The sequence below is a fragment of the Nesoenas mayeri genome (genome assembly GCF_963082525.1).
Source record: "Nesoenas mayeri genome assembly, chromosome: 11".
In the NCBI taxonomy this organism is placed as follows: domain Eukaryota; kingdom Metazoa; phylum Chordata; class Aves; order Columbiformes; family Columbidae; genus Nesoenas; species Nesoenas mayeri.
In genome coordinates this window covers 19,389,585-19,413,421 of record NC_137563.1, presented here as the reverse complement: position 1 = coordinate 19,413,421, position 23,837 = coordinate 19,389,585, and the positions used below count along the sequence as shown (strand labels likewise).

General features: G+C 47.9%; 2 protein-coding genes across 5 annotated transcripts in view; one reads left to right on the top strand and one right to left on the bottom strand.

Moving 5' to 3' along the window:
* Positions 1-244: 244 nt before the first annotated feature.
* Positions 245-2,239, bottom strand: LOC308044704 (actin, cytoplasmic type 5). Of its 2 annotated transcripts, none has more exons than XM_080351564.1 (2): positions 2,212-2,239; positions 245-1,614 (listed from the first exon to the last, which is right to left on the bottom strand). In XM_080351564.1, the coding sequence occupies exon 2, from the start codon at positions 1,601-1,603 to the stop codon at positions 473-475; it is 1,131 nt and encodes a 376-aa protein (XP_080207690.1). In that variant the 5' UTR covers positions 1,604-1,614; positions 2,212-2,239; the 3' UTR covers positions 245-472. The 2 variants fall into 2 exon arrangements, with proteins under 2 accessions (XP_080207690.1, XP_080207691.1); XM_080351565.1 differs by having other exon boundaries at positions 2,127-2,226.
* A 234-nt stretch (positions 2,240-2,473) lies between these two features.
* The window catches only part of ARID3B (AT-rich interaction domain 3B), a 28,157-nt gene continuing 6,793 nt past the window's right edge, over positions 2,474-23,837 (top strand). For 2 of the 3 annotated variants that reach the window (XM_080351443.1, XM_080351441.1), the window contains exons 1-4: positions 2,474-2,544; positions 5,200-5,897; positions 14,382-14,453; positions 15,894-15,966. In XM_080351443.1, the coding sequence (XP_080207569.1) occupies positions 5,304-5,897; positions 14,382-14,453; positions 15,894-15,966 (739 nt within the window). In that variant the 5' untranslated portion in view covers positions 2,474-2,544; positions 5,200-5,303. The remainder of the gene's footprint in view (positions 2,545-5,199; positions 5,898-14,381; positions 14,454-15,893; positions 15,967-23,837) is intronic. The other variant, XM_080351442.1, reaches the window with a different exon arrangement.

Below are 23,837 nucleotides of genomic sequence, written 5' to 3'. Positions count from 1 at the left end.
TAAAATGGCCCACGCAGCACAAGGCAGCTTTAAAATGTGACAGTACATGTTTTTTTTAGAGCATTTACTCTAAATGTTGTGGGGTTTAAGGTTTGTTTAACCCAAATTTGTTTCCTAGGGCTTAAACAGGCAGCTACAGGCTGGGTTAGAGCCCCAAACCATGTATTGCACAATAATTATTCAATGCAAGGAGACAGAGAGCCCACCTTGAAAGAAAGCAAAGGAAACTCTTACAGGTTTTTAAGCTTAGGAAGTTTATTTGTTTTCCTACAAAGGAGTCAGTTGTGACAAACCTAACGGTGACAAATCTGACCTTAGTGTCATCCTATCAGTGCTACACAGGGAGGGTGAACAAGCCCCAGAGAGCTGCAAGGAAGAGGAAAACTACAGCCTAACAGGCCATTAATTAAAACATAAAATAAGTAACAGTTGAACAATTCTGGTCCAAGGTGGAAGGTTGTTGGTGGCCACTCTAGAAGCACTTGCGATGGACAATGGAGGGGCCGGACTCATCGTACTCCTGCTTGCTGATCCACATCTGCTGGAAGGTGGAGAGAGAAGCCAGGATGGAGCCCCCGATCCAGACAGAATATTTGCGCTCCGGCGGGGCAATGATTTTAATTTTCATCGTGCTGGGTGCCAGGGCCGTGATTTCCTTCTGCATCCTGTCAGCAATGCCGGGGTACATGGTGGTGCCCCCCGAGAGCACAGTGTTGGCGTACAGATCCTTGCGGATGTCCACGTCACACTTCATGATGGAGTTGAAGGTGGTCTCGTGGATGCCGCAGGACTCCATGCCCAGGAAGGAAGGCTGGAAGATGGACTCCGGACATCGGAACCGCTCGTTCCCGATGGTGATCACCTGCCCGTCCGGCAGCTCATAGCTCTTCTCCAGAGAGGAGGAGGAGGCAGCTGTGGCCATCTCCTGCTCAAAGTCCAGAGCCACATAGCAGAGCTTCTCCTTGATGTCCCGCACGATCTCTCTCTCAGCTGTGGTGGTGAAGCTGTAGCCCCGTTCCGTGAGGATCTTCATGAGATAGTCGGTGAGGTCACGGCCGGCCAGGTCCAGGCGCAGGATGGCGTGGGGCAGCGCGTAGCCTTCGTAGATGGGCACAGTGTGGGTGACGCCATCCCCGGAGTCCATGACAATGCCGGTGGTGCGGCCAGAGGCATAGAGGGACAGGACGGCCTGGATGGCTACATACATGGCTGGGGTGTTGAAGGTCTCAAACATGATCTGGGTCATCTTCTCCCGGTTGGCCTTGGGGTTCAGGGGGGCTTCAGTGAGCAGGACAGGGTGCTCCTCTGGGGCAACGCGCAGCTCATTGTAGAAGGTGTGATGCCAGATCTTCTCCATGTCATCCCAGTTGGTGACGATGCCATGCTCAATGGGGTACTTCAGGGTGAGGATGCCCCTCTTGCTCTGGGCCTCATCCCCCACGTAGCTGTCCTTCTGCCCCATGCCCACCATGACCCCCTGGTGCCGGGGGCGTCCCACGATGGAGGGAAACACAGCGCGGGGGGCATCATCCCCTGCAAAACCTGCCTTGCACATGCCCGAGCCATTGTCCACCACAAGTGCAGCGATCTCCTCGTCTGCCATGCTGAGCAGGCCTGAGGTGAGCAGGGACATGAGACGTCACCAAGTCACAAGGAACATTAAGCAGCCCTGACACTTACCCCATGCACTATAGACCTGGAAGGAGCTAATACACTAACAAGCAAGGGATCTGAGGTGAGAGGAGATACTAAGGAATCTCAAATGCTTGCCCCAGAGAGCCATCAAGGCCTGAGTAGAGACAGCAGGAACAATTAATACGTATTTATACCCCCCAAACACAAATACATATGCAGCCCCTAAAAAGACAAAGAAAAATACAAGCACAGCCCCTCCAGAGCTCCTCCCCGAGGAGAACAAGCAAGAATCTCCCACCATAAACCACCCATAAAACAATTATCCCCCCCAAACACAAATATACATGCAGTCCCTGAAGGATTAAGAAAGACACAAACGCAGACCCTTTGTAACCCGTTTCTAGAGACCCGAGAGAAACCTCCCACCATGCAGTAGAGAAAACAAAGAAGAACCCAGACTAAGAGCACTTTCCCTCCTTCCCTCTAAATACCCGAAGGGACAGCGGGGACCGCTAAGCCTTCCCTAAAGGACCGTTCTATGGCGCTGATGGGTCCCAGGACGCCCCACGACCTCACCTGCGCTCTCCTCTCCCCGCGGTGTCTTCTCAGCGACTACCGGGCCCAGCCCCACGCGCCGCCTCTTATAGCCCCGGAACCGGAAGCCGCCACTCTCTTGACTATTTAATTGGCTCTCAGCCGCCTCTCAGCCACGCCCCCTTTTCAGTCCTTCCCGGGTCTGAGGGCGGTCGCTCCCGCCGAGCGGGGCCGTACCCGGAAGTGGGGCGGGCGCTTCCGTTGCCGGGCGCCGCCTCCGCCGCCCCGTTTCCGGCCGGGCTGAGGAGGGGCGGGGGGGGCCGGAGAGGGAGCGGAGCGGCTTCGCTGCGGGCGGAGCCCAGGCGGCCGCGCACGGTAACGGCCCCGCTGGGGACGGGGGGCGATGCGGGGGGCACTGGGGGACTGAGCAGGGAGGCGGTGGGGGGCCGGTGTGAGCGCCGGTAGCGGCTGAGGGGCCAGTACCGAAGTCGGAGGGGACGGCCGGGAGCTCAGCGGCGGTGGGGCCGGCTGGGGGAGCGGGGTGGCCGCTGGGTACAGCCGCCCCCCCGCCGGTAGGTGCCCTTGGGGAGGGGGTGGGTGTTTTGGGGGTGGCTACGGGGCACGGAGGGTCCCCGGTGAAACCGGAGGGTGGGGTTGTTTACCAGCCCGGGAGAGCTCCCCCTCCTTGGAGCTGGGAGGCCCCGGCCGCTCCTTTAACTCTTTCAGGTGGTTTCCACTTGTCGGTGCGTTTCCCTGGTCACGCTGCAAATAGAGCTCGTTAAAAAGCGCAAACGGAGTTAAAAATGTTGTTTATTTTAATCAAAGTGCTCTGCCAGGGGTTCAGTGCCACACAAAGGCTGCACTGCGAGGGTGCCTGAATGTTAAACTTGAATCGTTTGGCTGCCTCGGTTGGGAGAGGCACAGAAAATACACAGATATCGGTGCTGAGGGGCAAAATGGAGGTGGAAACCTGGACAGGTTTGGCTTTGGTCTGGTTGCAGCTGTTCTCTTAAAGTCTGTCCCGATATCACGCCTTCAATACTTACTGTGAGCAGTGCATCTGTCTCCTCCTTGACTTAAAACTCGTCGTAAAGCCTCTTCCCAACCACAGTAATCACTGAGGGTGTGTTTGCTGTATCCAAAGTTCAGCTTTTTGGAGACTCATGAGGTTTGTGCTGCGCTCTGGTGACAAAAAAAACCAGCAACCAACAAAAACCCCTCGGCAGCGGCGCGTAAATCCTGCCGTAACCTGTCACTCGCCATTGTACCTGCGCTCCGGGAAATACGCGGGTGCCGCATACCAGGGGGCTGCTGCGCCCAAGGTGTGTTTGCTCGGCGTGTTAATCGAGTATTAGGTCATTTATTATCGTTAACGTCCCTGAGGCGTGTATTAACCGCGTGCCCTGCCGAATTCTGCCCTGAGCAGGAGAGGTAACACCTCGCTGTGCCTCAGGTGCGACTACGAAGCGAGGTGCGGGTTCTCCAACGCCCAGCCCGTTGCGACATCCACACCAGTTCATTGTTGGTTTACTGGGCCAGATGGTGCCTTGTGCCTCCTGAAACCAAGCTAATACTCTTTTCGGCTGGTAGGTAACATGTTATTGCTCCTGACGTTCAAACCGCTAATCCACTTGATATTGTTTCATTCGCAAGCTAAAGCTGCGAGATGAAAATGCAAATGCGTCGGCCGGGCTTTTAGTTTTGGTGCCGGGCTGTTATTTAGCACAGGGAAGAGGTTGCGGAGGAAAAATGAGATGGGCATCGTAGCTCGCAGGCACTTTGTACGAGAGACACGCTCTGACCACCTCAGAGGAAACCTTGGAGATTCCAAAAGTTGTCTTTCACTTTTTAAACTGATATCTGGTAGGTTGTTTGTTGTTTTAGGGCAGAACTGCGTCCCTTTCGACAATGAGCGTTAGCAAAATAGTCTCTTTTTTTCAAGTGTGTGGCTTGAATAGCAGCGTGCTGGTTGTAAACAGGGTGGTGGGAGGTGGCCGGGAGGCTCCGGAGCTTGTTTGTAGTTGCCCTTTCCTTTGTTTCTCTAAGCTGACTGTATTTTGATATCAGTGAACCCTGAAGGGCGGCAAGTGAGATCTACTTAAGCATCTTTTTACATTAAAAAAAGAAAGAAGCTAAGAACGGTCTTTGTCAGCAGGTCCGGTTTGTGACAGTCCAAAATACATGTGTGGTCTTAGATGGTTTGGGGAATTAAGGTGAAGTCGCCTTTCTAGGATTTAGTGTTTCCGACCGTGGTCTGTTCTGTGGGTCTTTGCTCAAGAGAAGGCGAGTGCTGGCTCAGCACGGGATTGCTGCCACCCAAAAAACGGAGCGTTAGGGAAGCTCTCGGATCCTTGGGCTGGGAAAATCAAAGGGAGGGCACGGCTTGGGATGTGCTGGTGACACTGGGAACCAGAGGCAGGAGTTGCTCAGTGCTCAGTCTGTTCTGGGCTACACTGGTCTTTGCTTTACTCTTATCTCCCTCTCCCTGGAAAACAATAGCTAAATATAGTTGTTTATTTCAAGATAGGCGTACAAAGTGTAAAGAATTTAGTAATGTAGTGAAAGCATAAAAGAATTGAGAGAGAACTGGTGTGTGGTAAATTCCTGCCCATTTTTTAATAGATATATGGTCAAGCTTCTCCTGGCTTATCTCCTTTTAAGGTAGTGGTTTCAGAAGCACGAAACCCTAGATGTTAAACCTAACATTTCAAAAGTAATTATTTAGGAAGCGTGGAAGGGTTCTGACACACAAAAAAAGATCTGCTGGGACAGCGGACAAAGGCAGGTCAGCTGCTGTCTTTGGGGTATACGAAACTGAGTTTATAGCAAATGTGTTCAGCTTGAAAATACAATTAAACAGTCTGAAAATTGAATGCAAGTTTGAGCCTGAGGCTGTTAAACATGAAGCTGATTGTTTCACGGTCTCCTGCACAGGAAAGAGTATTGGCTTTGCACTCTATTTATCCTCTTCCTGGGGAAAAGATGAAAGCATTTTATATTCATACAGCCAAATATTTGTCTATCTTTCAGATTCTGCCAATCTCCCAAGGTCGGGGCTTGAACCCTGCCAGATAAAGTCAAAAACCAACCTTCCCCCCCCCGCCCCTCTTTTTCCCAGCCATGCAAACTGCGGGATGAAGCTGGAAGCCGTGGTCGAGCAGCTGCAGAAGCAGCAGCAGAAGCAGCAGCCGCCTCTGCAGATGGATTCCCGGGAGAGGCAGCAGAGGCAGCTGCGGGAGGCCCAGCTGCTCTACACCCAACAGCTGGCCGTGCAGCAGGCCGTCCTGGCCGCCACATCTGGCAGGGCTTCGGGGGGCTCCGCCGGCGGGCCCTTGGCCAGAACCCCACCCGCAGCCGGGGCAAAGCGGGCGTTTGATCAGAGCAGCATGAATTCGGAGCCAGAAGAAGAAGAGGAGGATGAAGAGGAGGAGGAAGAAGAGGAGGAGGAGGAAGAAGAAGAAGAAGAAGGGGGTTTGGAAGGTGGCGAGCTGGAGGATGGCGCTGATGTGACTGCAAAAGAAAGCTGCTCCGCTCTGAAATATTTTCATGCTCCCAAAGTTGCCCATCACAACCAAAGAGTGGCCTCTACCTCAAACCCTCTCCCAGCCTCGGGGCACCAGCGGGGACAGCCGGGCAAAGAAGAACAGGGTAAAGACACTACGAAGCAACCGTACACTGGTTCCCCATCTGGGCGGCAGAACTGGCGCTTGGATGAGCAGCTCAAACAGGTCAGTGTTAATATTACTTCCTTCTGCATAAAAATAACCATATTCAGTCAGACTGAGGATTTTTTTGTTCATGTTGCAAGCGCTGGCCATTTGAGAGCGCTTTGCAAAGAGCACGAGCGCAGGGCACATGCACAGTGATGCTTCCCTGCCATGCTCTCCCAGGTTTATTCTTTTATAAAGACATTTCACAAGATTTGCTTTACAGATACAAATGATATAGAAACCCCGATCTGTAAGAACCTTTGTGGGGAGGATTGATCTTTGGTTCGTTTATCTTCTGTCTCGCTGCTGCTGGGCCATTCAGAATGGGACAGGCTGGTGTTATATTTATTTTTGGTGTGGACACTTGCCTGCTAATGTCTCACTCAAGTTATTTCACTATAACCCCTTTGTGTGAGACCTCCGGGATGCGTCGGCTTCGCCTGGATTTCGGGTTGGTGGTGTGTCCGTGCCCTCCCACTGATCCTGTGAGTAAGCAAAGCCACTTTGTTTTTCACGTGTGGGAAGGAAGGAGCTGACTTGCTCCTGCTTTGTTTTGCTCAGAGGTGAATTTTGTTTGAATAAAGAGTTACTACTCCTTGACAGAGGATCAAGGATTCTTTTCTTTGTTTTAAGTGGGTATTTCAGTGAGTGTAGCACTTGGGAGCTGTGTTGTTATGGAGCTCACTTGAGGAGACTTTTGGAGACATTGACAGTATTTATGTGTGTTGAAATTGAGCCGAAGGACTGCATGGTTTAAATAAATAAAAAAAAAGTTGGACTTAATTCTTCTTTCCTACAAACATTAGCCTGAGTGTGAAGAGGGTTGGATTTGCTTCGGATAGAGTTCTCAGAGCTCAGAAACCTTGTATGGACAAAACCAGAGCTGTTTTCTCTTGCAAGAACTCAGTGAAATAAAAAGTAGAAAGGCTGGAGCTGTTTTGTGGGGGCTGAGGAACCTTGGGCGTGTGGAAGTTTGCTGGGGGCACTCAGGGCAATCTCTCCCCTTGGCTGCTGATTGCATGCACAAGATGATTTATTTCTTTTCAGTTCAAGGAGGAGCTAATAAGCTCAGCAAGCTTTATTCCATTTACTGTGGTCTGTGGGCTCCTGCAAACCGAGGCCAGTTCGGTGTTTCCACACCAGCCTGTGTGGCAATAATTCCACGAAGTTGTGACTATTGGTGCTATAAAACAGGTTGTCGACGCAGACACTCGGGACGCAGCAGACAACCAGTTGCTGCTGTGTTTTCTCTGCACTTTTAAGAGGGGTTGGGTTGAAAAAGCAGTTGCTCAAGCTGGTGTAGGGAAGTGAGGTGGGTCTGGAGAAATTGCTTCAGAATTTACTAGGTTGAACTTCCTCTTGCAGGTCCCTGGGTGGAGAATAGTAGCCAAGACTCTGGTGTTAGGGAGATCACTTGTTTCTTTCAAAACGCCAACCACACAAAAAAAACCCCCGCTTAGCGTTAGTCTTTGGCTGTCTTTATTTCTAGCGTGGCTGGCATTAACAAATATGTCATTGTGCTTTGCAGTCCTGGCGTATCTTGTGAGAGTCCTGTGAATCTTACTGAACTAATAGGCTTGATTCCTGGGTCGTGTGCCCTGTTCTGAGAAGATAAATGAGCATAAGCACGCCAGATCTGGGCTTAGCTGATGTGGAATAGCAAAAAAAAACCACCCTAAAAATATTGTTTAACAATTGATGTACTGTGCACTAATACCGATCCCTTCACTTTGGCCCGATTCTGCAGCATTTCAGCACGAATCATCAAGTATTTTGGTAGCAGGTTGCAGCTGAGTCTGATTTCAGGCCAACTTCTGGAAGGCAAAGAGCACAAAGCTTCACCAAGGAAGCAAAATGAAAAGAAAAACCCTTTTGCTGCTGTGTTAAACTGTTTCCCTGCTGGGCAGGCAGCCAGTGAAAACCAGAAAGGAGCTGGAGAAATTAATGGATGTGAAGTTAAGCAGTGGATTTTGAGGGAGTATCAGGGACGTGCTTGTGCTACAAGAGTTCTGGATGGTGGGAAAGCTTGGCAGAAAGTGAGCAGGTTCACGTGTTGTCCCAAAATACTGTCTCCTGTTACTATTATTGAAGTGATACTGTGAAGTTAGTTCTGGCCTAACTGGTCTGCCCCGGCGAGACGTGGCTTATCCTTGTAGCCGTGCTGCTGAACAATGTTATGTGATGTGCTCAAAAGGCCACATCGAAGTGCCCAATATGAGCGTTGCCGGTGCGGTATATTCACCTTGAGGAGGGTAAATATTGCAGAGCAACTTGTTTGCAGTCGCCGGTGCAGTCGGCATACCGGGGAGTAAAACTTTAACAGCGCTAGAGCAGTTCAGAGCCGGAGCGGAGGAAATGGGCTTGGGGCTTAAATACAGAAGTGCCTGCGTTCTCTGGTTTGGTTTTGAAATGATTCCTCAGCTTGTCTTTTTTTTAGCTTGTCGAGGTGGAGGGTAATAACCAGTGAGAATACACTGCTTCCAGCGAGCGCTGCTCGGGGAGTATTTGTGGTATGCAATAATGGCTCTCGCTTGCGGAAGAGGGGGAAAAAAGTCACTTCTTCTTTCAAGTGTGGATTGTTCTTCTAAAAGTGACGCCCTTGGAGAAGAATGTATCTTGAAAGCGTAATGTTGAGGTTGCCTGGAAGGTGTGTGGCCTGAAGACGGCAAAAAGGTGGCAGCTACCAGCAAAGATGAAGCCCTGTTCTGTTTGGTCCTGGACGGCCAAGTGAATAATTGTAGAACAAGCTGGTGGACAAAAGAACTTGTGACAGGGGTGGGGGGAATCCTGCCGGCACAAAACAGCCAGGGAGGGGAGTTGCTTGTCAGGGAGTTGTGGTCCCCAAAGACGAACTGGGGGGGGTTGTGCTCAGCTTGTTTGCTCCTCGGACTCGCTCGAGTCCCCTGCAAATCCATGGTGGCTCCGAAAGGCCGTTTGGGGCTGCCTGTCTTGGAAGAAAAATGAGCTTTTTAATTCCACTGGTGAAAATGTTGCTTTTAGCAGACGCGGGTTCGCGTCCCGTGGGTTCTCGCATTGCTCAGCGGTGGCTCTGGTTACCAGGGAGAGCAGGACCACTTCTTGCTCCCTTCCTGCTCAAAATCGGTGTCCAGCACTAACATGAGCAACGTGTCAGGCTCTTACTGCAGTGCGCACGTTACTACACGCATTCCTTCGCGGAATGTAAAAATAAAGCCCAGGTTTTCAGGCATCAGCTGATACTTAATGCCGCCTTAAATCGCAGCAAGGTAAGTCTGCATCCAGCAGCTGTCTGACATTCGGAGAGAGGCTTGTGCTCTGGTTTTTGGGGATGTCTCATGTTAGGTTCTCAGAAATCACCAGCCAGTCCTGAAAATCCTGACCTAAACTTTTACAAAGGTCACGGTGTTTATTAAGATAAGTCAGCTTAAAATAATTACTTTGCTTTTGCTCTAGGGTCTAGGAATGAGTGGCTGAGATTCCATAACCTTAAGTATGTGCCTCAAGTGTTGTGGGTACTGAGGTATCGTTCGGGAGATATTCATTAATCCAGAGGGGTGAAGGTCCCAGGAATATAAGAAGTTGCATTTCACATGGTGCATTTTTTGCCTCCTAGTTATTTCAGATATCCAGGACCCAATTCAAGGGTTAGGTTTTTAATTCCTTGTGTGGGTCACTGGTATTTTTCTGTTGTAGCAGGAGGACAATTCTTCATTAATAGATATTTAAGTTCTCTTTTGCCAAAAGCTGTTTTCCATAAGAACAGATCTGAATTATTAAAGTGCCAATTGCTGCTGCTTCTGAATTCAGGGCTTAGGTTTGTTTTGATGAAGTTTTCACCCCTGTGACAGCCATAGGAGTTCATGCTGATACCTAAATTAAAGTGGCTGGACCAGAGCACGATCTTGGTAATAAGGGCTCCTTTTTGTTTAAAATAACCAATAATGTATGGGAGAAGACAACAGCGAAACCGGTTGTGATAATGACCTCAGGCAGCAGCCTGCAAACAGCTTGTATTTTGACATCAGAGAATTCCCCCAGATCTTCATCTCGAAGAGCAATTCCATAGGCTTCATCAAGGTTGTGCTATATCTGGAGGCAAAGGAGCAGAGCGAGGAGCTCGTTTATATCCCAGGGAAGATACAGATTATTTTAGTGTTTGTTCGACTGCTAAATTTATCTTTAGGAATAGCTGCAGCTTGTCTCCTTTGGTGCCAGTTTATAGAAATTCTAACACTGGAGAGCGGTAGGTGCAAAGACCTCCAATGTGTCGTGTTCTTACACTTGTGTTTTTCTCACTTCAGGGTAAATCTGCAACTCATGTCGCGGTGAGAATTTCTCTTCCCGCAGCTATATAGCACTGAGCAAATCTTGTCCTGTACATTTTAGCCAGTTCCTCAGAGTATTTGTGCATAGGAGTCATTCACAGAGTCCAGCTTTTCCTTAAGGATGAGGAAGCAGATTTCTGTTTTGCAAAGAATTGCGTTGGTGCTGCAGTCACTAGGTCGTGGGAGCACATTAAAGAAAAAACGTAATAAAAAGAGGTAATTAATCTGTTAACTTCAGCCCATTCTTTTCCTCGCCTTCCCCATCCTCCCTGCCATTCCTGAAATCACTAAAATGTTTTCAACCCCCGTCTTTGAAGCTCGTGGATATTGAATCGAGCTCTGTTATTAGCGGGACTGGGCAGGGTTTATTCTGATTTCAGCAGAGCTTTACCAGGCAGCTTGTGCACGCAGTAATTATAACTTGGTTTCTCCGTGCTTGAGAACTTGCAGCTCAGGGCAGTACTCCTGATCTTATCAGCGTTTTGTAGTACAACAGTTTTCTTTATAATAGCATCTGTTTCACTTCCTAAGGCTTAACTCTACCCACAAAAGGAATTTCTGTGGATTCCCTGATAATCCTGAAATTGCTGCCCCTGTACCTTTTCATTGACTCGGCGCTTTCAGTTAACCCACGGGGTAGGGGAGGAGCTTTATTTTAACATTTAACCTAGTCCCTAAGTGGATATTTCAACAGATTTCTGGCCTAAAACCTCTGTCAAAACTGCGGGTTTGCGGTAAGGAGGCGCAGAATGATTTTCTGTTTCGTGCCAGGAGGTTTTTTTTCTTCTTTTCTTTTACATATTAAAGCTTCAGTGGCTTCTCTCCAGTTGAGACTTCACCATTTGAATACAACCTTGCAGGCTGATGAAAAACCTCATGGGGCTTTAAGCTCAAAATGCTGAGAAGGTGGAATGACCTGGAAAAGGAGCATTTCCAAATGTGTTTGCACACGAACTGCGATTTGTATAGGAGGAGACCATGAGCTGCTGTTCTGTTTGCCTTAATAATTTGCCTTTTTTATTGAGCACAGAGGTTTGATTCGTTCTCTAGTCTCTGGGAGGGACAGTAATATTTGAGAGGCAGGTGTCCCGCAGGGAGGGCTCGAGGCTGCTTGTTTTACAAGGTTTTTGTCCTCAAAAGAAGGGGCTGGACAGAGCAGGAAAGCATTTGTCATCTCCTTTTCTGTCTGCTTGGCAACTCAGGGTTAACTCCGGCTTTTTGAATGTGGGATTGGAAACCAAAATTGCTCTGGACATCTGAGCTTCCCCTCTAATAAGATATTCCAGGTGGTTAGGGAGTAATCCTAAAATAGCTCCAGATATAATTGCTTGTGCAACCTCACAGGGAAAGAGGGGTCTGGGGGGGCTCTGGTGGCCCCCGAGGTGTGTCTGTGGCCTGGGGAAGGTGAGCAGCCCTTCCCAACACCTCTTGCTTTTTTGGGGGCTCAAGCACAGCCCGTGCCACTTCTACCACCTTTTTTTCTGTGAGAAACCAGGGAAATTCCTGCCCGTTTGTCAAACATCAGCAAATTCCCTCGATGCGAAGGGGTGGAGGGAGAGGCAGGACTCTCCCCAGAGAACGCCCCACCTCTCTCAACAGTGGCGTTTTTTCCTTCCTGTTACTATTGCCTGACTTATACAAAGGTCTTTTAATGACTTGTGAGGATATATTGATTTCTCAGGTTCCTGCTGTTCATGCGGAGGAGGGCTTCTCAGCGGAGGGTAACTTTGTTTTCTGAGGAGGAATGGAAAGGAAGCTTGATACCAAAGCTCCCGCTGAGCTCCCTTGCTGTGCAAAATGTAGTTTATTCTGGATACGGAGCACCTTGTGCTTCAGTGGGGCTCTTTACTCGATTTACCTGTTCCCCTTGTGGTCGGGTCGCTGCTCTGACCGCTGCCAGTGTTTGATATGTTGGGTTGTAGCCTTGGCACGGACCCAGAGGTTTTTTGGTGAGCAGAATGGTCCCTCAAGATCAAAGCTGCAGCCTGGGAAAGTGCCTGTTGCTGCTCGTACTCTGGTCTCTGAATAAATAAGGCTTTATTTCCCCGACTGCTGAGCTGACATTTCGTGCTAACCCGAGACTTTGCTACCCAAACCAAACCTGTGCTGGTGTCTCTGCAGCCCAGTTTCAGTGCAGCCTTGCTGGTTTACACCCAGCTCTCCTCTTATCTCTTCTGAAAGCTTAATGTGGGGAGCGGTAACTGGCTTTAAACCTTTCCAGGAGGAAATGCTAATGCTGGCAGCTGTCTCTCACTTCGGATCACTGCGTGTCACACCAGGTGATGTCCAGCTCTGCCAGTTTTCTGGACAGATGGTAAAACACTGTTGGCTTTAAGCTCCTTTTCACTTGCTGGCTGTGGGGAAACATTAGCTCTCTGTTCTTGAGCATCTCAGGATGGAGGTGCAGAAAGTAGGGTGCACATATTCTGCTGGTATCAACCCTTCATCTTGTTCTTATCTAATTAACCTTTTTCACTTTGAACAGAACAAGTATAATCACTTCTAAAGAGTCTTTAATCCCATATGGAGTTTTGTTCCTGAAGATTTTACCAAGTTCAAACCCACTGGTGACAGAGGATTGTCTGCTTTAAGCCCTCTTCTCTATCTTGTCCCTGTCCTCAAATGCAGTGGAATAAGCTCTCAGTGTGACCAGAGTTTCTCTGAAAGCAAGTGTTCTTCTTCTTGGAGCACCTAGTTTAACACCAGTTATGCCCTCTGGATTTATGACCAAGGACAAACTCGGGAGGAAAGCAGCTCAGCCCTCTACGAATCATTTTGCCGTGAAGTTTGTAAAGCTGAGGATGGGGAGTAGCTGCTGCCTTCCAAAGAGACTCCCTCGTATTCTGACTGTTCACGTGGGTTTGTTGATCTCAGGTAACAGTCCAGTGGGGTTTTAGGAGCAGCTGGATGTTACCATAATTAGCAAAAAAACTGTGGTTTTAATCTCCGCTAGCAAAGGACACCCAGATGAATCCTCCTGTGAAGGAAACTGGTCTTCAGATCTTTTTCCTAGAGAGGGCTGGGAATTGATCTGCTGTAATAAACAGCTGACATAACAGAAGTGGCAATAATCCCCCATTAAATATCTTTCAGTTGATGGGACTCACTGGATAATTGACTTTCCAGCAGGAATTACTGGCTCAAACTAAATCAGCAGGCATTAGGGCAGCTCACTGCAGGGTTTTTGAAAGGGGGAAATGTAGCTTTGCCTGGCCGTGACAAGGGCTATTCATCTTTCTAATTCGATGGATGTGTCACGACCAGATGACTCCAAGATTTCAGATATTGGAGCACCTCCCTAATTCACGTGGTTTGTGGCATGCTGAAACCTCTGGCTATCTTCTGTGCTTTCCTGCGTGTTTATCAGGTGGATGTGACTGTTCTCTTTCCTCAAGTGACTCCAGAGCACTTGTTACACCGGAGCTTTATGAGTTTTATGGTTTAAACATGCTTGAAGATACTTCAGGATTGTTCTCCTGGTCCCGCTGCTCCCAGAGGCTGCCTCTGCTGATTTCCAGCCCCGCTGATCATTTCAGGATGATGATTTCCCAAGGAGAATAAGCCTAACTAGCGTAATCCTTTTAATGTCTAAGAAGAATGAACCTTTAATCCAGCAAAGCTGAGCTTTCCATTTCTGTGAGGAGAATTCACATCCAGTAGCTTCTGGGAGTAAGGGCTCTGGGTTGGCAAGAAGCTTTCCAGTGGGATTATTAATATTTCCTTCTTTCTTCAGGATATTCTGGTTTCGTAGGCAAGGGAGGGGAGGACAGGAGGACATTTCCGAGTGCGTTTGGTGTCACCTGGCGTACAGAAGGAAGGAAGCCTGGCTGACACCCGCAGCTTTCACCGGGGCCTCGAGGATGTGCCCTCGGTTAAAAGACGGACGTGGAGAGCAAAAGCAGCACCATTGTGTTTAGGTGTTGAACCTCATTACAGCCGAAGGTGTTGAGCGCTTTCCTCTAGAATGGTTTTCCCTGGCACCAAGACAGTTTTTCGAGATACGTTTCTGGCAGAGATCCCGGGGGAGTGTGCCGTGACAAATGTCCCAATGTCCCCCATCTTTCTAGTCTTCTTGGTCTCAGCCCTCAGCTGCTTTTACACGTTTGTGCCCAAAAAAGGCACGTTTGCGAGCTCTCTGGGGTTTTCCACCGAGCCTTTCCCTGGCGATCCTTTCACCCTTTTGTTTTTGTCTCCCCAGAACGGCACCGTGACCTGGAGCGATGAAGGCGATGGATGCCGAGGAAGAGAAATTTCACGAGACTTTGCCAAGGTCAGTCTGATCCTGGGGATTTTGGGGAACAGGGTTTCCCCTGATCAGAGGGTGACTCTGGAGCCCTCACTATTCCTTTGCCTTTGGTCACTGGAATGTAGTTGGAACTAAGACTTAATAACCAGACTTGTGACATTTAAAAACTTTGTCAATACTTTCTCCAGCTGGGAGAAGAGTATTTGTTTCTTGGACCTGCTTAGCGCTGTGCTCGTGGATCAGAATGTGGCAGCTGCGTGTCACATCAGCCAGAGGAATTCATTTTAAACCCTTTCTGAAAGGGCACAGCTAATTGCTCTGCAAATACACTGGTGTGTTTTCTTCCCAGAGCTCAGCGTGTGAGAAAGCGCTGAGTTTCACAGGAAGTGAGCCCAAAATGTCCTTCTTTCAGACGAGATGAATACCAAGCAGCTCACAGCACCTACAGAGAGGCTGAAATACATATTTCCCAGCGAATCTTTGGTTTTTAGTTGAGCACGAGTGTAGCTACAACCAGAAAAAAGTTCCCTATAGCGATGCAGGGTTTTTCCTCAACGCAGACGAGAGAAGGAATTGAATTCTGCATTGTGTACAGCATTGTGTCTTGTTCTATACCTTCCTGTACCTCTGAGAGCAGCCGACTTCAGCCCTTTCAACCTGTCACGTTGTGACCTCTCAGGATTCTTGATAGGTGAAAATTAGATTTCTTTTCTGTTCAAGAGGTAGTTGTAAGGTGACACTCATGCCTTTCCTTCTGAAAAATCAGTGGGTAATGCTAGCACACAGTGCCTCTCCTTTGGAATGAGGTGCCTATGAAGCTTTGTTTTAAATGCTTGGGTTTTTAAGCCTTTTATTTCTGCAGCAAATTAATTTCTGATACTTTTCAAGGCTTTTTGCTTATTTTAGAGGGCCCTTTCCTGCCAGGCATTAGTACTTAGAGGAAAGCTCTATCCTTTCATCTCCTCCTTCAAGGGGCTTGGAGTTTGTCACTTATGTGACAATCCCTGAAGGAAGGAATCGTGAGGAAAAGCTGCAGAGAACTTTCCTTCCTTGGTGCCTCAAAGGTACAGACTGCTCATCTGCCCTGAACCGCTCTCACCTTCCTTTTGGTTGTCTTGTCTGTCTTTTTCTTTCTTTCTTTCCAGCTTGTCTTAATCATTTCTCTCCCCTTTGCTTTCAGGTGGCCTCAGACCCTGTGCCGTAGCGGTGGTGTTAACTGAGTTGAATCCTCTTCCCTTCAGGGTACTGGTTTCTGCTGTGCCAGCAGGAATTATTGAGGGGCTGAGCAAACCATAACGAGGGTCCTCAAACTATCGCCTTGTCCACCAGACCGCTCAGGAATCCTTCCTGTTTTTCACCCCTCCAGTACAAGCACCGGATCACCCATTGCAAGAAGCTGATGTTATTTTATTTGCTGTCTTGTTGTGGATTTGTGCCTTCATTTTTTTTTCCTTTTCCCCTCAGCTCTATGAACTGGATAGTGACCCTGAACGGAAGGAGTTCCTGGATGACCTCTTCATCTTTATGCAGAAGAGAGGTGAGTGAGCATTTGCTTGCACTTGGTGGGGTAAAAGTGGGCTACTGCCATTTGAATTCTCCCCTTCTGCCTTTGGAAGAACAAATCCAGCCCTTGAACTTGCAGATCAGGTGGAAGAGCAGTGGTAAGACTTGAGATATTTGCCTTGGGAGTTAAGGAGCGCAGGAGGAAAGAACTCTTCTACCCTATAGCTTCATTTCAGACACTGTTTCTTCACCCATGTTGTCCATGCACTGAAGACCCCAAGAAACCTGGTTCCCCAAGGATTTTGGGGACAAGGCTGGGGATTCTCTGCTCTCCCCTTCAGGTGGCACGATCACACATCTTCTCCTGTTTGATTTCCGTGGCATGTGGAAGCTGAGTGTGAATGCCTTCACAGGCTGTCGAGAATAGCGACACGCAATCTGGGGACTGGGAAAACAGACCCCAAGCCACATTTTCCTGTAGATTCACAATGTGTCAGCTTTCCGTTTAGTAATTTTGTGTAGCTGAGTGCTGAAGCGTGGAGTTTCTCACATTCCTCCCTGTGCCGTCAGCAATTTGCATCTCTCCTTGCTACAGGAGTGGTGATACCTGTACAAAGTAGTTCAGCTGGGATGTCACCAAGTCTGTTTCTGTCCCCTGGTTATCAAAGTTCAATCCCCTCACTGCAAACTGTTCATACAAAAATGTACATCTATGTGGTATCGTATAAAACAAACATCTCTGAAGATTTCTGTTCAATCCCTCCAAGACTCTTCCAACAAAGATTCTTCTGACAAAAAGTGTTGTACTATAGACTTTTCCATTGTTTCCGAAGAAGTCTGATGAACGTAGGTGTGAGGAGCAGACATAAAAAGAACCTTTTGCTCCCTCCTGGTGTAATGCTCACTGAGAGCATGCTGGACCGAAGACGCCAGGTTGTGCTTATTTGGAAGGGGGGCTGCTGCAATATTGTCCCCTGAGTGTCTAATGAGGTACAAAGATGCAACATCTGTTTGAAAATTACCGGATTGCTGGGTTGGAGCTGGAGTTTCGTTTCCAGTTGTCTTTTGAAGCAGATGCGTCTCCTTCTGTGGCTGGCTGGATGACAAGCAGAGGAGAGGCTACCCAAAAATGCAGCTTTTGCAATTGCCCTTCATTCCCCTGTCCGTTTGTCCTGACTGGAGCTGACACCTGCCCTGCCTAAATTGTCACTCTGGCAGTTTGAGATTATGCTTCTAAGTCAGTTTAAAATTAGAGCTGGGTTTTGCTGATATTTTTTTGGCTTTTGTGTGCAGAAGCATTACAGGGCTTAATTAGTTTACTTGCAAATGTTAACCTGAGCTCACATGTTAATGGAAGGACTGGGATGACCGACAGACAACACAATAATCTGAAGGGTGTGATTGGCAGCAATAGAAACCTCCAGCTACCTAGAGAGAAATCTGCTTAATACTTCAGTGTCTCCTGCCTATTACGTTTTAATTATTTATAATTGACATGTTCGTGGTGCAGGGGCTGAGCTGGTCACCAGCTGGTTGCTGTAGGAGTTGAGCTTTTAATCATCTGGGCATTTCCAAGTGGATTTGTTTTCTGGAGGCTTATTTTCTTGCTCGCTAGAAGGCTGAAAATAAAATGTAAGAGGTGCAGCACCCGTGGGGCAGAGATGCTGTGAACCGCACAGCACCTGAGAGCAAAGTGCTGTGTTTTTTAGCTGGGATATGTGAAGAGCTGGTTAATTTGCACCTCGTGTCTGAAGGGAATGGAAAACAACTCTGCTAATAATAAACATTGGTGGTGTAAAGATGGGGATCTTGCTGTTGCCCAGGAGGAGCTGGAGAAGTCCTGGCCCTTGTTTGGGGTTGTTGGATTTGAGGCACTAACTGATGCTGAACCCCCCAAAAAAAGCCAAAACCCTGATGTGAAAGATAAATGACAGATTTCACAGAAGCTACTGAGTAGTTGGGAGGGATGAAAAGCTTTGGTGGGTTGGTGCTGTTGTTAGGAATGTACCTAGAAATGTGAAGCCATGAAACAGGCTTAATGCAGATCAAATGTGCAGGTCTCATCTGCCTCTGAGCACAGCAGGTTGTCGCCGAATGACCACAGCTGCAAGTGATAAAATGGCCCTTCAGTGGCAATAATGATGGAAGAGGGAGATGAGAGGAAAGCTGTAACTCTGCCTTTGTTGGAGGTTTTATTCCTTGGATGTGGTGGGGTGAATGGGTCCCACCATGGCTGTGATTGAAGGGGCAGATGGGGAGAGGAGGGGACAGTGGTTGTAATGCAAGACTAACTTTGAACCAGGCCTGCAACAAGACTGACCTGGCACAGCTCGGCAGGGCTGATCCTAGTTTGTATTAACACTCTCACCTTCCCTGTTCTTGGCTCCTCTGCAGCCTCAAACTAAAGGTCTTTCCTCAAACCGAGCATGAATAAGCAGCTTCACCAGTGACTTCTCTCCAGAGCTGGTCTGGTGTCTTGTGACAACCTGAGCTTTGGGTGTCTTGAGGGCTGGTTCCTCAGAAGTTGTATTTTTAAGCCACTCTGTAGGCAAGTTGGTGGCTCGGGGCGTTTATTTAGGGCACAGGCTGAGGCTTCTCTGCGAGGCACAGAAGATGGGTTTGTTTGCCAAGTGCCCAGGCTGGAACTTCATCCATTACAATAACTCAGGGTAATTCTGTGTCCCTTCACTTTTGCATTGCTGAAAAGAATTTGATGACCTAAATGTACACAGCCAGATGGGCAAGTTCATTTACTCAGATCACACTCCGAGATTATGACGTTTTCCTCTTCTTTTCACGTTCTTTCTCACCCTGTGAACGTACTGGGAAGGTAAATTTTGGCTCCCTCTCTTTTCCATGCGATAGAAGGCCATCGCTATGAGGAGTCGTAGAAAAATGGAGCAGTGGGACTGTTTGATCCCCTGAAAGGATCAACCATGTTCGTGCGAGACCTTCCCCTTGAGCAAAGGTTTGGTGGGGAAGAGATCTAACTGCGTGCTAGGCTGTATTATTCCCTTTCAAGGGAAGCTGTTTTGTTCATTTTAAGTGCTGCCTTTGTGAAGACCTCATAAAACGTCTCCAATTGTACAGCTCTACTAATTTTGTTCAAGGTTTCTGCGTGACCTTGGTTTTCCCAGATGGCTTGACCATTCTGGGCTTTTTTTATGTGTATATACATAGAAGGGGCTTTGTAAGTCTGAGCGTGTGGTTTTAATGTTTTCCTGCTGTTGTGTGCCCTGTCTGCACATCTTAAATGTGGAAATGCAACAAATCCACAGGATTGACAAAAGCGTTTACTGATGGATTCTTTTATCTATAGGCCAAGCAGTGTTTACGAAATGTTTGTCCAGGGAATACGCTTCGTTCTTCTGCTGATTCAGTTTTGCAGGTTTCTTGTGACCCTTTGGAGATATTTTGGAATCTGAATTAAGCGCTGTAGTTCTCTAAATGAGACATCAATAGATGAACCGATAAAATCGCAGCATCCTTTGCTACCCGTTTAATGCTGAGCCCCAGCAAACGCTTCCCGAAATAGCAGGTGATGTTCTGCAGTGGAAAATTCTCACCTGAGGCACCGCAAAGGTCTGTTCTGGACGGTACAAATCAACCAGGCAAGGTCATCTTTATGTTATACCCTTGGGTTTGTACACAGCACAGTCTCTGCCTCGTGTCCCTCCTTTAAAGCAGGGATCAGTGAAGTGTTTTAGGCTTTTACTTTTACATTGTCAAAAAGAATGAGTTTCTTTAAGTTTTTAGGGGGAACTGGCATTCTGGTTTACATCCCTCTGTATTCTCTAAGAGGTTTTGAGCCTTTCAGAACAGGGGACAGAGAACGCACCGCTCCTTGTTCTTAAATACTTTTAAGTGATGCTAGAATAAAATCAGATGCGAAGTGCTTGAGATCTCTTATTTTACAGGGAGTGTCTTGCCCATCAGCCTTGGCTGGCAGGTGACTCAAAGTCATCACCAGATATGTAAGCTGATATTCTGGAATTTACCTGTGTCACTTTGGAATTATTTAGAAGTAGTTATCAGCAGGTCCTTCCATCAGGAAAAACTTTGTCCCCTACTTCTATTTTGTATTGTTTTTTTTAATAAACCAAAGCATTCATTCCAGTCATGAAGACAGGAGACTTTTTGTCTTGAATATTGCTTTAGTTCCAAAGAAAAATCATATTGGCAGTTGCAGCTGTAATTAATGGAAGAATAGCATTCAGAGCTTACTTGGTTCTGGCTTACCGGAGCCTTGTTTTAAATGTAGCCAGCGTGAAGAATGTTAGAGCAGCCTAAATGTTTCGTTATCAACTGAGCTGGCATTGGATGAGGTGAAAAAGAAATGAATTTGAAATGTTTGGTGGTTGTTGCTCTGTGTGAAGCTTTCTATAGTGCATTCATCTGATACCAGCCTGCTCGAGTGAAGTGATGGAGCCAAAGGGCTTATTTCCTCACTTCCTCTGAAAATTGAGATGTTACATTGTCACGTGTTTTTGCAGCATCTCAAATACTGGATGTTTGTGTCTCAAATCCTGCTTTTCTCAAGCTCTTTCTTATATTGGTGCTTCCTCTCTGCTTTGGATGTTCTTGGCCCTCCCTTCCCAAATTTAAAAGCATGTTTTTCAAATGATCAGTGAACCGCAGCACTTAAACAGCGGAGGTGGCTCAACACTGAAGAGATGATGCTGTCGGTATCCAGGTGGATGGCAGAGCAGAACTGTTTGGCATGAAAACTTTGGACCGACCTTTATTTTGCCCAGCTCCTTTCTCCCCATTATGTTCTGTATCCACAGAGAGGTCGTACGTATGGAAACCCACAACCGATTGCACAGTGGTTCGACATCTGCTGAAGAAATTTGTGTGTAGAAGCAAATCTATTGGATCCAGCTGTGTCAGTAGCAGCAAATCTCAGCGGGATCTCTGTTTTGGGGATGGAGGAGCTCCCGGTGTGGGAAGGTTTGTGTGGCTGGAGCCTCGGCTGATACAACTGGATGCCGGTTTGGCTGCCGAAATCTGATAAGGGGCTGCTGTCAGCCTCGCTTATTGAGGAGGGAAGCAGAAACTGCTGGCGTTTGGAGAGGTGCAGATAAGAAGTGGGCCTCCTGTCAAATAGAATGTGATTAATTACCCTCTCTCCTGGCTCCTGCTTCGCTAGGAGTGGCTAATGGTCCGCGGGCTGGTGGCTCGAGTGGTGACATTCCTGTCGGGAGGTGAGAACGCCCGCGGTGGTGATGCCAGGCGGAGGGAGAGATTAGATCCTCCGGGGCACAGGCAAAGAGGTAGAGGGGAGAGGTGGTTTCCCTTGTTTCTGTACCTTTGCTTTGTATTTTGAGCGCTCAGGACAGACTCAGACTGGCACACACGACTCGTGCAGAGGAGCTGGGGTGGCTGAACAGGCATGAAGGCAGCCGGGGTTTGGATTCAAACCGAGAACTGAGACAGTGCAGGTTCAAGCTGATCTGCTTGTACTCCAGGCTGCTGATTTGCTGTTAAACTCAATTTTACCTCTGTATAGCCTGGGAGAGTGGGGAGATCATTCATACCAAGTAATTCCCTTCAAAGAAACATGAAGATCTCTTCAAGACTTGGTTCAAAACTATTTGTGGACTTCCCTAGTCTCCTGGAGCAAACCTCTTCCTTCTGGCTGTCTGATACTGCTTCTCTTCTGAACATATTTAGAGTGGAAGCAGGAAAGAGTAGCTCTGTCCTTGTACAGGTTGTGGCTTAAAAATGTCTCTTTTCCACTCCAAAGTGTGCTTTTTTGCACTTTGAATGTTCCTCTGCAGAATAAAGGTTCAGGATTCTCACCTCCTTTGTTCCTCTCTTAAAAAATGGGCACTTCTGGAAGTAAATTGGATAGGAAATAAAAAGGGGGGGAGGTGATTGAAGAAGTGTAGTGCTCTAGGCTGGGTGTAATTAACTGCTCTTTGTCTCTGGTGTGCAGGGCAAGTTGTGGCTTAGGCTGCTGGTGGCTCCGCACCAGGCGAGGACTTATTTTCTACCATTTGGTTAAAAACTACTCATAGTTAGAAGTAATTTTCCTTGTTTAACATCAATAAACATCTTCAGATTTAGGTTGAAGTCAGAAGTTCGGCTCAGATAGGATGAAGAACAGGAAGAAACGTGAAGGCTTGGCCAGCACCGCTTCCCCTGCTACCAGTTCATTGCCAAATAGATGGAAAAACAGTCGTTCCAAGATTATCTGGGGTTTACAGCTTCCTCAGTCCCTTCGTAATGGCTCTTGAAGAATGAGAATCCAACAGTTGCTGCAGCGCCGGGGACATTCAGGCCCATCCATATGAGCCCTTTAGGCTTCTGTTCCATCCCTCTGAAACAGAAGAGGCTTTTGAGCGGTGTGAAATGTCCTGGCAGAGGGGGCAGAGATGTTTATAGCTACAGTCAGGCTTCCTCCAGGGAAACTCTTTATTCCAGAAATTGGAATTGTAGCTACATGCGTCTTTCCCTTCAGAAAACCAGGAGCCCATGAGCTACGGGGTGATTCTTCTTTCTCCTTCCAGACTTTGCCTGCCTTAAGGTTTGTCTTCCCAAGGTGCTCATCAGCTGTTCATCATCTCTTTTCCAGTGGAAACAGGCTCTTTGTGTCCCCCCTTTGGCCAGTTCCTTGCAGGAATGGCCTGTGCTTATGTAGCTGGGGTTATATTAAAAAGAAAAGTCATTTACCAAGAAAACGAGTCGTCTTCTTCGCCTTCTCCTTGACTTGCACAAGACTTCTGGCTCTTTCGAGCGCAGTACATAGAGCATTTCTGAGAATACAGAGGCTGGGAAGTACAGTAAAATGAGTTTGCCATCAAAAGGCAACAAGTCTTACGCCGTGCCCCCGGCTGCTGACCTTTCCCGCTGGAATTCTCCCCTCTGCCCTCCGGATCATTAATCCTGATGCTGCCAGATGACAGTAATCCATCACGGCCCCTGACAAGCCCCGCAGCCGCCTCTGAAAGGATCCGCTGGGCTTCAGCATCCCCATCGTCCCCTGATACTCGTTTTTCAGCCTTTCCTGTTGGAGCGCTGGGGGTTTCCAATAAAGACTTTATCGCTTTGCCTTTCCTCGCAGAGGGGCTGGGGGAGGAGACGAGAGCAGCACTTCCCTGCCTCTCAGCTCTTTTGCAGTCAGATCCTATGAAACCTAAAGAAGTACAGTTAATTTTCCAGGTTCAAAACCCAAATCCCTCTTTGTTGGCTTGTGGGGGATATTACTGGGGGTGTTACTATGGGCAGATGTGGGAGAAAATGATTGTATCGCCGTGCTCAAGCGGTATAATAGGATGGAAGTAGTTTTGTTGCTGCTGTAAAGTTTTCTCGGCATTCATAAAGAAATCTTATGGGGAAAAAAGAAGCAGCTAGAGGTTTATAAAGCTACTAATTACATTTCAGGGCACTGTGGTCCATGGGGCTTGTTTTAAAGCACACTGGAGGAAGGGAAGGTGTCAGAGGGGCTGTAACGTGAGGTGGGGAGGTCAGAGCTGATTGCTGTTTCTACCCCAGCTATGAGCCGGCTCTCTGGAAATACGTTCAAACCTTTATTTCCCGCTGATGTAGATAATGTTTGTCCCTTTCATGGAAGCATTTGGATGAATGTACTTGTGCGCCTTTTCAGCTGCTGAAATGGGAGAGTCTAGAGGAGAGTAAAACTGTGCTTAGGATAAAAGTAGCATATTAAAAAGTAGGTGTTTCCTTATAGTCTGTTTTAGCGGCTTCTTTGCCTGAGGAGCCTTAATCCGTGACCCCTTTCATTCTCCATCTGGTCCCTGTCCAAGCAGAGCTGGATGAAAGTCCCTTCTGGACAAGCTAATGCCGTTCTCTAAATTGGATTGGGGAAAAGTGGGTGACTTTGAGCAGCACGGGGTTGCTGGACGTATCAAAGAGAGGGTCTGGATGCTGCCCCGCCAGAGC

Excerpts from the sequence above, each read along its gene's own strand:
- LOC308044704 (XM_080351564.1), bottom strand. The coding sequence starts at position 1,603 with ATGGCAGACGAGGAGATCGCTGCACTTGTGGTGGACAATGGCTCGGGC.